The 13,955-nt window shown below is 41.4% G+C and overlaps 1 protein-coding gene across 3 annotated transcripts in view; it reads left to right on the top strand.

Moving 5' to 3' along the window:
• The window catches only part of otogl (otogelin-like), a 29,022-nt gene that overhangs the window by 4,591 nt on the left and 10,476 nt on the right, over positions 1-13,955 (top strand). For 2 of the 3 annotated variants that reach the window (XM_085282068.1, XM_085282067.1), the window contains 28 exons: positions 225-349; positions 515-621; positions 731-837; positions 956-1,081; positions 1,155-1,263; positions 1,343-1,389; positions 1,477-1,622; positions 1,720-1,846; positions 2,017-2,194; positions 2,271-2,395; positions 2,644-2,853; positions 3,036-3,204; positions 3,362-3,436; positions 3,674-3,717; positions 3,970-4,135; positions 4,845-4,952; positions 5,131-5,269; positions 6,067-6,201; positions 6,297-6,443; positions 6,523-6,642; positions 6,848-6,964; positions 9,838-9,994; positions 10,191-10,217; positions 10,316-10,495; positions 10,589-10,867; positions 11,645-11,762; positions 11,851-11,930; positions 12,632-13,497. In XM_085282068.1, the coding sequence (XP_085138194.1) occupies positions 225-349; positions 515-621; positions 731-837; positions 956-1,081; positions 1,155-1,263; positions 1,343-1,389; positions 1,477-1,622; positions 1,720-1,846; positions 2,017-2,194; positions 2,271-2,395; positions 2,644-2,853; positions 3,036-3,204; positions 3,362-3,436; positions 3,674-3,717; positions 3,970-4,135; positions 4,845-4,952; positions 5,131-5,269; positions 6,067-6,201; positions 6,297-6,443; positions 6,523-6,642; positions 6,848-6,964; positions 9,838-9,994; positions 10,191-10,217; positions 10,316-10,495; positions 10,589-10,867; positions 11,645-11,762; positions 11,851-11,930; positions 12,632-13,497 (4,334 nt within the window). The remainder of the gene's footprint in view (positions 1-224; positions 350-514; positions 622-730; positions 838-955; positions 1,082-1,154; positions 1,264-1,342; positions 1,390-1,476; positions 1,623-1,719; positions 1,847-2,016; positions 2,195-2,270; positions 2,396-2,643; positions 2,854-3,035; positions 3,205-3,361; positions 3,437-3,673; positions 3,718-3,969; positions 4,136-4,844; positions 4,953-5,130; positions 5,270-6,066; positions 6,202-6,296; positions 6,444-6,522; positions 6,643-6,847; positions 6,965-9,837; positions 9,995-10,190; positions 10,218-10,315; positions 10,496-10,588; positions 10,868-11,644; positions 11,763-11,850; positions 11,931-12,631; positions 13,498-13,955) is intronic. The other variant, XM_085282069.1, reaches the window with a different exon arrangement.

The following is a 13,955-nucleotide window of genomic DNA, read 5'->3' as shown; positions in this document are numbered from 1 at the left end:
CTACACGCACATATTTCCTCTTAGTGCCTCTTATAATCAGCCCTCTTTTTTATGTCTCATGTTATTGTGTTTAATGAATTAAAGAAATAATTTAATGTATGTTTGAATGGAAAATCTACTCCATTTTTACTCTGTGTATGTGTTTTTATACATTTTTATCTTTTGTCTGTACCTACGTCATGCTGGGTATACCACATACAGCTGCACATATGTGTTTACTTTAGGTATTCGGACTGATGAACCTGCACTGTTTGCTAACAGCTGGGCAGTGGACCTTGCTCATGAACGAGCCTGTCCCTCAGTGGATCTTGACTTTAGTGGGCCCTGCCAGTCTGAGTCAGACATGGATGTAAGAACCACAGAAGCAATATTTCCACTTAATAACATGTGCAAAGACAAATCAGGCCCACCAAAGTGCACCATAATAAAACCTTTTTTAGCAGTGTTAATTTTTGTTTACTTCTGGTGGTATATTATGTTGCATATATTCATACCATACTTTATTTGTATGCAGGATGCTATAGAGAAATGCAGTGCGCTTCTCTTTTTCCCCTTTTTGTCCTGTCATGAAAACATCGATCCCAATCCCTTTGTTGCCAGTTGTGTCTCTGACCTTTGTGTGTAAGTAAAAGCAAGCACACTGTCGAGTAGATACATTCAACCTTTTGCTTGAGTTGAAACTTTTTGCATAGAAAGCAGTTCCCCGAAAACATTTGATGCATGTTTTCAGCTCTGATGATGAGGAAACTTTTTGTCGAGCCTTGGTGGAGTACACCCGAGCATGCTCCCATGTTGGATATCCCGTAAGAGAGTGGAGAGACAGCTTCCCTTCTTGCAGTAAGTAATGGCTGCTGCTCTACGATTTCAGCGGAAACATGAAAACTTGTATAATGTATTTAGTGCACACTTGTGTTCTACTTTTATTGTTAAGCCAGTTGTTTGTGTTTATGCTCAGATGACGGCTGTGAGGAGAGTTTTGTGTATAGAGACTGTATCAGCTGCTGTCCACCTACCTGTACATTTGAGAAAGAATGCCTGGGAACCAACCTGCATTGTCTGGATGGCTGCTACTGTCCTGATGGTATTCAAAGAACCCCCCCAAATTTTTTTAATGTCTCTGAAATTGTTGACTGATCTCAGATCCTTGCATGCAGGTCTCATCCTGCAGAATGGAACATGCATTGCTGCCTCTCAGTGTCCATGTGTTTATCATGGAACGTCATATGTACAAGGACAGGTGCTACAACAGGGATGCAGTGTCTGGTGAGTGTGGAAAACTGTTACTGTGTGAGAATATAGCACAGCCAACGTGTTGCTAACTGTTTCTGTTTTGTTTTTTCAGTGTGTGCATGGGTGGTGTGTGGAACTGCACTGAGAATAACTGCACAGGTGAGAATCCCATCGAAGACAGCCAAAGAAGAAATAATGCATCCAGATTTAAAAAACAAAAACACTCTTCTCTTTGTCTCTTCTTAGTTGAATGTTCAGTGGTTGGGGACGTGTTTGTGACGACGTTTGACGGAAGGATGTTTCTCCAGCCAGGGGCGTGTCAGTATGTCCTGGCAAAGAGCCGCAGCAGCAGCAGATTCACCATCACACTACAATATACTACTTGTGCAGAGGTAGCACACACAACTACTTTTGCACACACCTAACAAGCCTGCAGTGTTCCTTTAATCCAGATATAACTGCCCCTTCCGTATAAATGTGTGTCAACAGCAGCAGGTGTGTATTCAGTCAGTGACAGTAGTGCTGGATGAAGATGTAAGTCGCCAAATCACTTTGACAAGAGAGGGGGAGGTGATAATTGGTGTAAACCCAGCGCCTGCCCTGCCATATGTCGATGGTAGGAATCACACGATGCACACACACACACACACACACACACACACACACACACACACACACACACACACACACACACAATATCAAATGGTACATGTAAATACATTGCTAGAAATAGTAAAAAAAAAACAACCAATTGATTCGATTTTAAAACTTCTTCCTGACATACAGATGCAGTCGAGGTGCGGAAGCTGACCTCTGTGTTCACACAGCTGAAGACTGGGATTGGTTTCAGGCTGCATTATGACGGTCGAGGCGGAAGGGTCTATGTGCAGCTTGACAGCCAGTGGCGCGGACAGACGCTGGGACTCTGTGGAACCTACAATGGAAATCTACGAGATGATTTCCTGTGAGCATGTACTTCCCACTTATACGTCAGTGTTGAAAATGTGACTTTTGCTGAGAATATTTTTTGTGGGGGGTAGGTCTCCAGCGGGTATGATAGAGGGCACTCCGCAGCTTCATGCCAGTGCTTGGAAGGTGTCATCTGCCTGTGTTGCTCCAGTTAATCTACCTATTACAGACCCATGTGAGATGAATCAGCACAACGGTAATAGTTTCAATTACTGTGGATTTGGTTATTATTCTTTCATTTTAGCCTTAATGAAAAAATATGAAGAAAGAAAAGGATTAAGGCAAAACTTTAGGGGTTTGAATCCCAGATTGTACTATGCATTCTAACATTACTGCTTTCTGGTTTGAATTATGAATTGCTCAAGTGTTAGCTGCAGGCAATCTATCTTGTCAAAGGAACTATGAGGATGTGTTAAGTTTCGTGTGGGCTTATGTGTCTTGTAGTATTCTACGCATCCCAGTGTGAGGTGCTTTTGGGCACTGTGTTTGCTCCGTGCCATGGCTACATCAGTCCACACATCTACCAGCAGCAGTGCCGCTATCAGGCCTGCCGCTGTGGGAGCAGCTGTTTGTGCACTGCACTGGCTCATTACGCTTACCTTTGCTCCAAACATGGAGTCAACATTAATTTCAGATCACAAGTCTCTGAGTGTGGTAAGTTTCCATAGTCTGGATTTTTTTTAGACATTAATTTGTGCCTTTGTGATTTTTCTTCTTATTGATATGAGATTTAAGTGTACACTGCCCCAAAATGTAGGCATTGTAAAGGGATTGCAGAAGACTGTAATTTACCCCAGAAAAACAAATTTGTACTATTCTCTGTGTGTGATATACAGGAGTGGTGTGTCTTGGTGGAATGATGTACCACTCGTGTGTGTCGTCTTGTGGCCGGTCCTGTCGGGCAATGTCCAGCAATGAGACATGTACCCCTGATGATTGTGCCGAGGGATGCGGCTGTCCAGACGGCAGTTTTTATGATGATGTGCGCCAGCGCTGTGTGCAGCTGTAAGCCTTAAGCACCTCATACATCATCCTTACTTACTAATGGGTATCAGTTGCCATTTGGCCAGAAAGGACATACAATGGCACACAAAGCACTTAAACACAAAAAGCATCATCATTAAAAAATGTAATCAAAATATTCTCATGACTTTCTCCTCAGGTCGCAGTGTCACTGTTATTCCATGGGTGTGGTGTCACAACCAGGAGAGGTGACCTTCAGTGCCTCTGGGCCCTGGTGAGTCACAGCTGACCGTAAGCTGCACTGAAAATTGAAAACCCACTCTTCTTGCTCTTCAAACTGCACACAGTGCAACATACTGGCACACACCATGATCCATTTGAGAAAGCAGTTTAAGCTTGAGTGATTGTCAAATGAGATGTAGAGCACTTAAACTGACCTTGTGTTTGATAACATTATTCTCTTTCCCAAACACTCGCCCCTTTTTCTCTCCCTTCCTGTCTCCACCATCAGCCTGTGCAGAAATGGGAAGATGGAGTGTGTGCCAGAGGAAAAAGGTAACCTCTCTGCACTCCCCCCTCCTCCCTTCAGTTCCTGCTTTCATCCGTTCCAGTAACAAAGTGGCATTTCAGGCTATGTCCCTCTTGCTGAAATCAAGAGCCTTATGTCTGTAGCTGTGGCTTGTTTCCCATGACTTGATGTTGCAATTGGTGTTTATGGCAACTAGGGCATCGATTTTCTTGTGTGTGTGTGTGTGTGTGTGTGTGTGTGTGTGTGTGTGTGTGCGCGCGCGTGCATCAACATCATAGAGCCAGATAGTATAGAAGTCGGGGAGTGTCCAGAGGGGAAAGTGTACCACAGCTGCACTGAGCAGAGGGGAGGAGTGGCCTGTGCACCAACCTGCCGCAACCTGATGTTGAACCTGACGTGCCCACCCAGTACACCATGCATACCTGGCTGTGTCTGCCCTTCTGGGTAATACAAAGACTTAGTGACTATTTTCAAAATAACATGAGAATGTATAGGTATTTGTTCGTTTGTTTTTAGTGGCCTCCTACCTGTTAGTCAGTCACTTTTTTTTGTTAATTTTAATACTAATTGTAATCCCTGCTTTACCCGTGTTAGGATAGTTACATTGAAACACAAAAAGTGGTACCTTAACGTAGTTAAAACACCTTTCACCTACCCCAGGACCATTTGCCATTGGCATGGGTTGCACTCACCACTGTGGACTGTGTGAAAAGAAGCATCTTGCAGGCATCAGCATATATGTGTCTTAATTTCACTTACAAGATTTTTGCCGATATTCAGCAACCAGAGCACAAAGTACTCTGAAAGCTCATGTCCAGGGAAAGACTGGTTTTCAGTACTGTCACCATAATACTGGAAAAAAACCTTCAATGCAGCTTAAATTTAGGAACACTAATTCCTGTTAGAGTTTATATTTCTAATAATTGTGACTGTTTTAATTAGTGGGGAGATGACTGATTGTTTTGAGTTTGTGTTTGAACTGTTGAATCTTGTGTTTATGTATTTTCTCCACCATTTTTTCCAAAAAGAGATTTGATCTCCAGGCCTAAAAGCTAAAGTGTTAATTGCAACACAGAGACAAACACAGATATGGGGTTTGAGTGTTTAAGTGTTCGCATGCTTTGTACCACCTACTTTTGTTTTACCCATGAAGGCTGGTGCTGCACCAGGGGGAATGTTATTATCCAGAAAATTGCCCTTGTTCCTGGCTTGGACTTGAGTACCTGCCTGGAGAAACTGTGGAAACACCATGCTACAAATGGTAAACACCTTTCCTGCCTCTGTATTATTTACAAAGTAATAATGAGGTTCCTTATAAGGTTGTCAATCATCTCCAAACAACTGATTCTCAAAGCAGTTACAAAAGAAAGTTTGTCTTTTGTCCCACCTCTGCTTTGTTTTTGCTCTTCTCTTATGCACCCACCTGTCCATCCCTTTAGCGTGTGTCACCGTGGCTATTTTAACTGCAGCTACTCCCCGTGTCCAGCTGTGTGTACTGTTTACAGCGACAGGCACTACCACACCTTTGATGGCCTCGAGTATGACTACCACTCTGACTGTCAGGTCTACTTGCTCAAAGTGAGTAGGCTGGCTGTGTGGATTTATATAACAACTTTCTAGTTAGCACAAAAAAAAACTAATAAAGGTGTAAAATTATATAATTTGCTTCCAGTGACAAATTTATGGATTCATTTTTGGCACTGGAATGTCAGTGGGGATTGTCTGACAGAGACTGTGCTAACCTGTGCCAGAGAAGTTTGTGTGATTGATTGCGTTTAAGGGCAAAGGAGGAGCATCCTTAACAATTCCTAGCCAACACTGATATGGATCTGGGAAAGAAGATCCAAGCTGGTTTCTAATCTTGGAGTTTGGGTTTTAATTAGAGCCGATCAAGGCATGTATGTGTGTGTTTGTGTCGGTGGGTTGGGACCACTGTAATGCTAGCAGACGCTGCGCAAAGCTGTAGTGACACAAAGAGACCAGTGTTCACTTCAAACCCCAGGGCTCCTGCGCTCCCAGGGATATAGAATTAGAATTAGCAGAACAGACATTCAGAGCTCGCAGGCCGCCTGCCACCATGCAGACCTGAAAAGAATGGGGAAGTTGGTCAAAACTGTACTTTAATAGTCTACAGTTGTTTCCTCTTTTTGTCACTTCTCATGTGTCCAGGATGATGATGTTTCCTGAACAGGTAGAATGAGATTCCATCTCTGAGTCTAGCACGTGGTGTTTAGATATTTGCTTTCTGACTGCTGTGGCTTTAGTGAGGAAAATTTTGAACAGACAAAAAACACAACAAAAGTATTTTGTTGTGTTTGCTAAAAAAAACACAACTTTCCTTACAGTAGTAATATTTTGCCTTCTCCTCTCATCAGAGTGCAGGAGAGACCGAGGTATCCATTGTTGCCCAAAACAAAGACTGCTATGAGAGCGGCATTGTGTGCATGAAAATCCTGGTCATTCACGTGGGACTTACCAAGATCTACTTCACTGACAATTCTGGCAACCTTGTATGGATAATACAAACACAGTAACAAGCTGAAATATTTCAGTAAAATCCAGTGAATCCTGCTGATGTCACGCTACCTGGTTTATTTTGTGTTAGAGCCCTTCCACTGTTGTTGGTCGAGGGTCAGAGTTTGAGCTCTGGAAAGCCGGCTACTACACTGTCATCCACTTCTCAAATCAGGACCTGACCATCCTTTGGGACCGCAAGACGACTGTGCACATCAGAGCTGGACCTCAGTGGAAGGCGTGTACTAGTAGCACATCTGAAATTCGAAGTGTTGTTATAAGAAAAATATGACAAGTTGTCTGCTTTTTCGCTCCAGGGTCTTCTCAGTGGGTTATGTGGAAATTTTGACAGTGTGACAGCGAATGATATGACCACCTCCAGCCACATGGAAGTCAGTAATGCACAGACATTCGGCGATAGCTGGGCCCTGGGACAGGTATGAGTCAGCTCATTTCCTCTACTCCCCTTCATTGATTCTTCTTTTGCCCTCTTTTCTCTTTCTGTCTTTGTCCATCACCCTCAAACTCACTACCTCTCTACCTCCCTGCTCCCTGTGCCCGTCTCCCTCGAGTACACCGTGATATTTAAGAGTAATCAGACACTTGATCGCTTTCTGTGTGTGTGTGTTTTCTGTATTTTAGTGTGAAAGCGACTATGTACTTGAGCGACCATGTGAAGGGGACTTAGGGAGACAGCCGTACGCCAAAAGAGAGTGCGCTCTCCTCTACAGCGATGTCTTTGCACCTTGTCACAATGTTGTAAGTGCCATTCAAGTGACACATATAAACACACACAAACACAGAAACCTGTGTACAGAGAGACTGCAGCTATGAAAAGGTTATATCATTTGAAAAAGGGAGCTATAGGGATTAATAAGGGGTTATAGGAACAACTCTTAACTAATCCTGGTAAACACACTCTTTAAAGAGATTCACAAGCTTGCCACTCAAATTCAAATAGGGCACACCTAGTGTTTATTATAGTGTTATATTTCAATTTATGACCAGTAGATGGAGCCATGTTTTTATGTACAGTTTTTTAGCCATCACTATCAACCAGTGGAGAGTCCATTTCACTTCATTGCTTAAACTACATTTCAGAAAATACATACATTTAGAATTAACTAAGAGGTTCAGTAGAGATTATCATAATAAAGCAAAAGTCAATCTTTGAACATGTCTGTATTCAAACAAATTTCTCTCTGTCTTATATTCTTTGCAATAAATTCATTTTTCTTATTAAACTTAATGTGCCCTCTTTGATCTGATCTGATTCACGTTCTTGTCATGTTCTGTTTGCCATAGTTGTCCAGTGAAGACAAATACGTTCCCTTGAAGCAACCTTTAGAGGAACATCATTTAGTAGTATATTCCTTTGAGATATTTCTGAATTCCTGCTACTTTTTTTTAGCACTTATTTAAAGTATGTTTGTATTCTTTTGCACTAAAACAGATTTATTTGAGGAAACAACAGTTTAATGTATTAATTCATCAAAAGCAAAAAATATAGATTACAACGAATTCTCAACAGAAAAAGAATCATGCTTGCAGACAGAAGACAATAAAAATGTAAATCAATACATTTTTAAATATGGTACAGACACAGCAGACCTGATAATAAGCAGGAGGCAATCCCACAGAGCAGGATTTAAAATGTCAGAAGCACAGTTCCTCTTTGTTCTCAGTTTCGATGGTGGGATAATTAAGTGCAGTCGGTCAAAAGAAATGAGTGGTCGTAGTGGAGAATACAGGGTGATGAGTTCAGATATACAAGACTCTGCTATGCCATGGCATGCTTTTAATGTTAAAAGCAGAACTGAACTAAATTATGAAGCATATATTCATATAAAGCATGTCAGTCTGTGCAATTCAGCAAGAATAGGGTAATGTGTTCTTCTCATTTAGTATCATATATGTGCCTCACTGCCTCATTCTGAACCAAATGATTTTCAGTAAATGCTTTAAGATACAAATCTAGATTTGCAGTAATTAAGGCAAGGATAAATAAAAACATTAATATCCCAAGGCAGTACTGAGCTAACTTTGGAAATATTTCTGTACAGCTAGATCCAGGCCCAGTGAGTTTTAACTCATGTTAGTGTTGAGCTAGCATTCAGTCTTTAATAGTAAGGCTGTCACAGCTGGTCTGTTGATGTAGTGTGCAGTACCCAAATGTAGACACATGAAACCACTAATTATATGAAAATGAGCATTTTATTGGCTGATGCAAGTAGAAACCAAACAATAACAATCCCAAAGAGTAAAGACATCTAATCAACAGGGGTTAGAGGGACACAGGTGAACACAATTAACAATGGATGAAAACAATCAAGGAATCAAGGAAAGGCGGATAAAACACAGAGGAAACAAAAACGTTCAATGTAAAACAGGAAATCAGATGCTCTTACCAACACTAAACAATATAGGAGATAATAGGAGACAAGGAGACAAAAGGGACCAAAGCATAAACGTGGTATAAGACAGGAATGCATAACACAAACACTGTCGAGACCACTTCTACAAACAATTCTAAAAATAGACAACAACTAAAATACAAACAAAAACAAAAAAAACCCCTCATCACTGGGACAGATACGAAGTAAATATACTGCTCTTTAAAATTCCGAAAAAAGGAACACTTTTATGCCTAACACCCTAACCTTGTCTAGTTGGCCATGTGCTCACGGCCTGGCACTGTGGAGCCTGATTTGCCATAGAATACCAGAATTAGGAGAGACACACATACCTCTACAGGCTAAGCAATGGCATCCTGACTGCCATAAGATATCAAGGTGAAATCCTTGATATCGTCCGACGTTACGCTGGTGCAGTGGGTCCTGGGTTCCTCCGGTGCAAAAGCATGCCCGGCATCATGTGATTAGAGAATGCAGGCAGTTCCTGGTGGTTTGATACCAATCAGTGGTATCAATACCTTATCAGTTCCAGAATATAACAATAACCATTCACAACTTTGAAATCTGTCTCTGTCTACGCTGATAATGTGACAGATGTTTACAAATTATAGGACAAAATATGATTCACATGTCCTGTTAAACATGTACCTGTTTGTTATTAGCCTCTGACAAGCACTGGGGTAAAAGTGACAAATTTATTGTTGTTAGTGTTGTTGAAAATAACATTTTACAAGAAGAGAAATAATAATATGCATCAGGGGCACAGAAAGGGCTTATTAAATGTGTTTCATAATAACATTCTAGTAAAATGCTAACATCTGAATATTAATTGTAACCTTGTTGCTCCAACCTGGTTGCAGCACACGTCTCTACTTGTTATATTTTCTAAAATTATAGTAATACAGAAAAGTATTATTTGCTCCTGTTTATGTACATCATAGTAGCCAGTGTCAAAGACAGAGTTAACCTTCCCTTTGGCCACACCAACTCATTGCTGATGCATAGTTTGTCATAGAGTTCATCTGATACCTTCTGCACCAGAGGTTGACCCACATTTCTCTGTCCCGATATCATCGGTCTTTCCTGTCTGAATTATTTAAAACAACTCCCCCCCCCCCCTCCAAAAAATAAGACCTCCCTCAGTTTCTCCCAGCGAGATTTGGCCTCGTTCATTTCATGATTGTTTGTGTGGATATCTTCCTGTGTGTACCCTTTCAGGTTGATGTGGCCTGGTTCTACAGGAACTGCCTAACAGACACTTGCAATTGTAACCGTGGGGGAGACTGTGAGTGTCTCTGCACGTCCATCGCTGCATACGCATACAAATGCTGTCAGCAGGGGGTCACAATTCACTGGAGATCACCTTCTGTCTGTCGTGAGTACATACATACACAGACAGACAAATACAATACAGGCTTCTGCTGTGTGGGTCAGGGACGTGACCTTTGCTTACCTCTTTGACCCATTTTCTGTAGTCACTCTTTGCATCAGTCAATATTTTGCCATTTTTCACAAGATTAAATAATTCTTCTGTTGTATCTTACATTTTACTCTTCTGGACTGTCTTTCAGCCTATGATTGCGAGTACTACAATCAAGGTATGTTTAACTGAGAATCTTCTACCAGATTTGTAAACCTTACTCTTATTCCCTGCCATCTTATCATTCATTTCCTCTTTCGCTCTCTCACATCACAGAGCTAGGCGATGGCCCATTTTCCTTGGTGAGTGCAGTCTATAAAGACACCATGTTTGGAGTGAATCGTACCAGCAGCTCTGTTTTTCCCCTGGTAAGAGAAAGACCAGGGCAGTTGCCTGCCCCAGGTCTACTGTTCAACTTCATGATCACAGCAGGATTGCAGAAGGACAGAACATCACGTGAGCATCTGCATTATTATTATTATTATTATACATTGATATGTGTTTATTTTCTGCATAAATTACTTTGATTATGATTACGACTATTTGTAGGTGTTCCCATGGTGTCGCTGGAGTCTGCAGAGAGACCCAACTACTTCCTTGTTGTGTCAGGGCGCAGCCGTCTGCAGTTGGAGCAGTGGAGTCGAGGGGTGGAGTTCAGTCGTAGAGCAACCTTTATCCAGCACCAGGGGCTGATTCTCCCAGGTCACACTTCATTTGAGCTTGTGGCCCAGCCCGGAGTTTTTTTGACACTCACACGCACTGCTGCACGAGCCCAGAGATACGACACCTCACAGGGCTTCAAAGCCAGCAGCAGCTTCACACTGGAGGGTCAGAAACACACGCATATATACAGTGGCCCCAAAAACATATCAGAATGACCCAGTTCTTTTTTTTATAAAATGTTAGATAAACTAGTATTTAAACCATAAAATGCATTTAGGACAATTTAACGGGAAGGTTTCTATTAAAATAAATAAATAAATCACAAGGAGGGAGAAAGCATGAACACAGTGCTCTAAATGGCAAGCTGGACAGGTTCTGATTGTTAAACTTAGTGGACCATGCCCATTCCTAATGTGATGAGCTAAACTCCACCATTGGTTGCATTGCTAGAGGCATATGTTTGAACTGATGAGCAACTGACTTAATAAATTTGTTACATTTCAAAATCACCTTGAAACTTGTTGGTTGAACATCAATTAAAATGTGAAGAAAAATTCAAGCATCATTTGCTTGCACACAGGAACACTTTGAATATATATTGTTAAACATCCGTGAGAAGAGAAGCAGACACAGGAACACCAGCTGCAGATTGGTCTGCATGGCTCTGTGCAAAATCAAATCAGAAACAGGTGATAAAAAGCAGCAAGGACAACTCAGCTTAAATATTATCTTATGAATAGAAACCATTCATAAGCTAAAAATCAAGACAGCTGTACCTGAACTTGCCTGAGCCCGTAATGTGATGTAAATCCATATTTTCCGTATGAATTTAGCTCTTTTTACTTGTCCAAATAACTTTTTGGAGCCACTGTATACCTTTTATAGATGCATGCTGTACATACAAATGCTGACTAATAAGGTATGTTTCCTCTCTTCTTGCAGAGAGCACTTTTGTAATACCTTACCGTATGATGTGTGAGTGGCGCTACCAGTCCTGTGCAAGTCCTTGTGTCCCCACGTGCAGTGACCCAGATGCTACACGCTGCCAGTTTCTTCCTCCGTAAGAGGCTTGGCTAATTAAAAAGCAATAATAAAATCAGCATAATGTGTGCTCGACGCAAGTATTGAAGTAGTTTTGTATTTTACAGTGTAGAAGGTTGCTTTCCACGATGTCCAAAGAACATGGTCCTTGATGAAGTCACTAGAAGATGTGTCTACACAGAGGACTGTGAGTACAGCCATTTTTATTTTAAGTTGCTGTAAAAAAAAAAAAAGAAAAAAGATATGGTTTTCTCATATACCAAAAAATAAACTTAGTACAAAAAGCAAGGAGATTTATGTTTGGTAAGTTATTGCTTAGCTGTAACAGCACTTATAAAAAATCTTATATTTTGGAAAGCCTTTTTATTTCTCTTAATTGTAAGGAAAATACATTTGTGAATTGAGCAGCAGCATGGACCATACTACAGCTGTCAGTTGGTGTCTACTGCAAGCATGCCATGTTTGACTGATCTGGATTGGTCCCATGCCATAAGACAACAACCAAGCTGCAGCATTACTTGGCTGTATATGGTTCTTCCACATGCTACTGAAAAAATGGTTAAATTGCCAATATGTCTTATTACTTCACACTTCAAACACCCAATAAAATAAACCACACCAAAGTTTTTGAACCGACATACTCAACACTGCTACTCAACTCAAAAATGCATTTTGTGGCACCATTTAAGTGGAAATAAACAAGCAATTCAACAGTGTAAGGTTTATTGCCAAGAAGCAGGATTATGACAAAGAAATAATCAATCAGACATAAATGTCCTTACTTTTGTGCCAAGTTTATATTTTTTCTTGGTTTGCTCTGTATATGACGATGGTTTTAATCATTTTCAATTGAAAATATTTGCCTGTTATAATAAACGTCTTCTCCAGGTGTGTCTCTTCCCCCAACTCCAACCCCGTTTGCATATGTGACGCGGTCTAACAGGACTACTACAGCACCACTGCCAATACCTACGACTACAACAACAACTTCTACTACCACCACCACCACTACCACCACAAGGCCGACAACAACCACCACCACTACTAGAGCCACCACTACCACCTCCACTACTATCAGGTCCACAACAACCACTGCCACTTCTACCACCACCACTCCTGCTACTACTCCCAGCACAACATTAGCCACTGAGCGTGTCACCACTCTGCTCACCCCAACTTCATCCACGTCTCCATCTGCTACTCCCACCACTATTGTTTCAACTACTCTCACTCCCACAACCCCGACAGAAAGCACCACTCTCAGGACAACTGAAACAACCCCCACTCAAACGCAAACTACTACGGTGACTACAACAGTTACCTCTGCAACGCCTTCCACTGTACCCACTGGAGCCACTACAGCCCCCTCCACTACTTCTCGTCCCTCCCATACCTCACCCTCAATTCCTACCTCCACCACCATTACCGCACCATCCACATCCCCGCCTCATCCAACATCCCCCACCTTACCACCCACTACAGTTGTTACAACTACCTCCACCTCAGCTACTTTTGAACCTGAAACCACTACCAAATCCACAACCACTCCTCAACCTCCTCCAGCAGATACGACTGTCGCCACAGAGGCCACCACTCCAACAGACACTCCAACAACTACAGCACCCCCTCCAACAACCATCGAGCCCACCACTGAGCCTGTAACTACAGAGATAGTCACAAGTCCTGCAACCATTCCTGTAACAGAGGAAACATCAACCACTCACCCTTTCCTTTTGCCCACTATTCCCTGTACAGTAAGTCTTTTGTTTTAGTTTATTATATATGCACAAATATAAACGTGCATGAAAATACCCATCCTTGTTAAACTTTAGAAATCATGGTAGCAATTTAAATGATTACTTAAATCATCATAGATTCCTTACATGATTATTTAGTATGAATAGGCTTTAAAATATAAGCAAAATGCTACGAAGAGTCCAGGTTGCTGTTGACATCTTTAATAGTTCTGTTGTAATCTTGTAGTAAAATAAGTGTCACAGTAAGCATCCACAATACTAGCTCTCTAAAACCAGTGAAATTCAGTCGTGTTTTTTTAAATTGATGCTGGTGCTACTGTTCATACCGTTATGTGTCAAAACAAATTATACCTACTATTAAAAATTAAGAAATGCTTTCTGACTCACAATGAGCCTTTCATTTCAGAAAGGCTTGATCGGTCCTCGTACCATAAAGGCAACATTTCTGCATTACC

The sequence above is a fragment of the Mchenga conophoros genome, linkage group LG7 (assembly GCF_057382185.1).
Source record: "Mchenga conophoros isolate Kocher_MC1m ecotype Shallow Benthic linkage group LG7, M_conophoros_male_GT1.1, whole genome shotgun sequence".
NCBI classification, from domain to species: domain Eukaryota; kingdom Metazoa; phylum Chordata; class Actinopteri; order Cichliformes; family Cichlidae; genus Mchenga; species Mchenga conophoros.
This window is presented reverse-complemented; position numbering and strand designations above follow the sequence as displayed.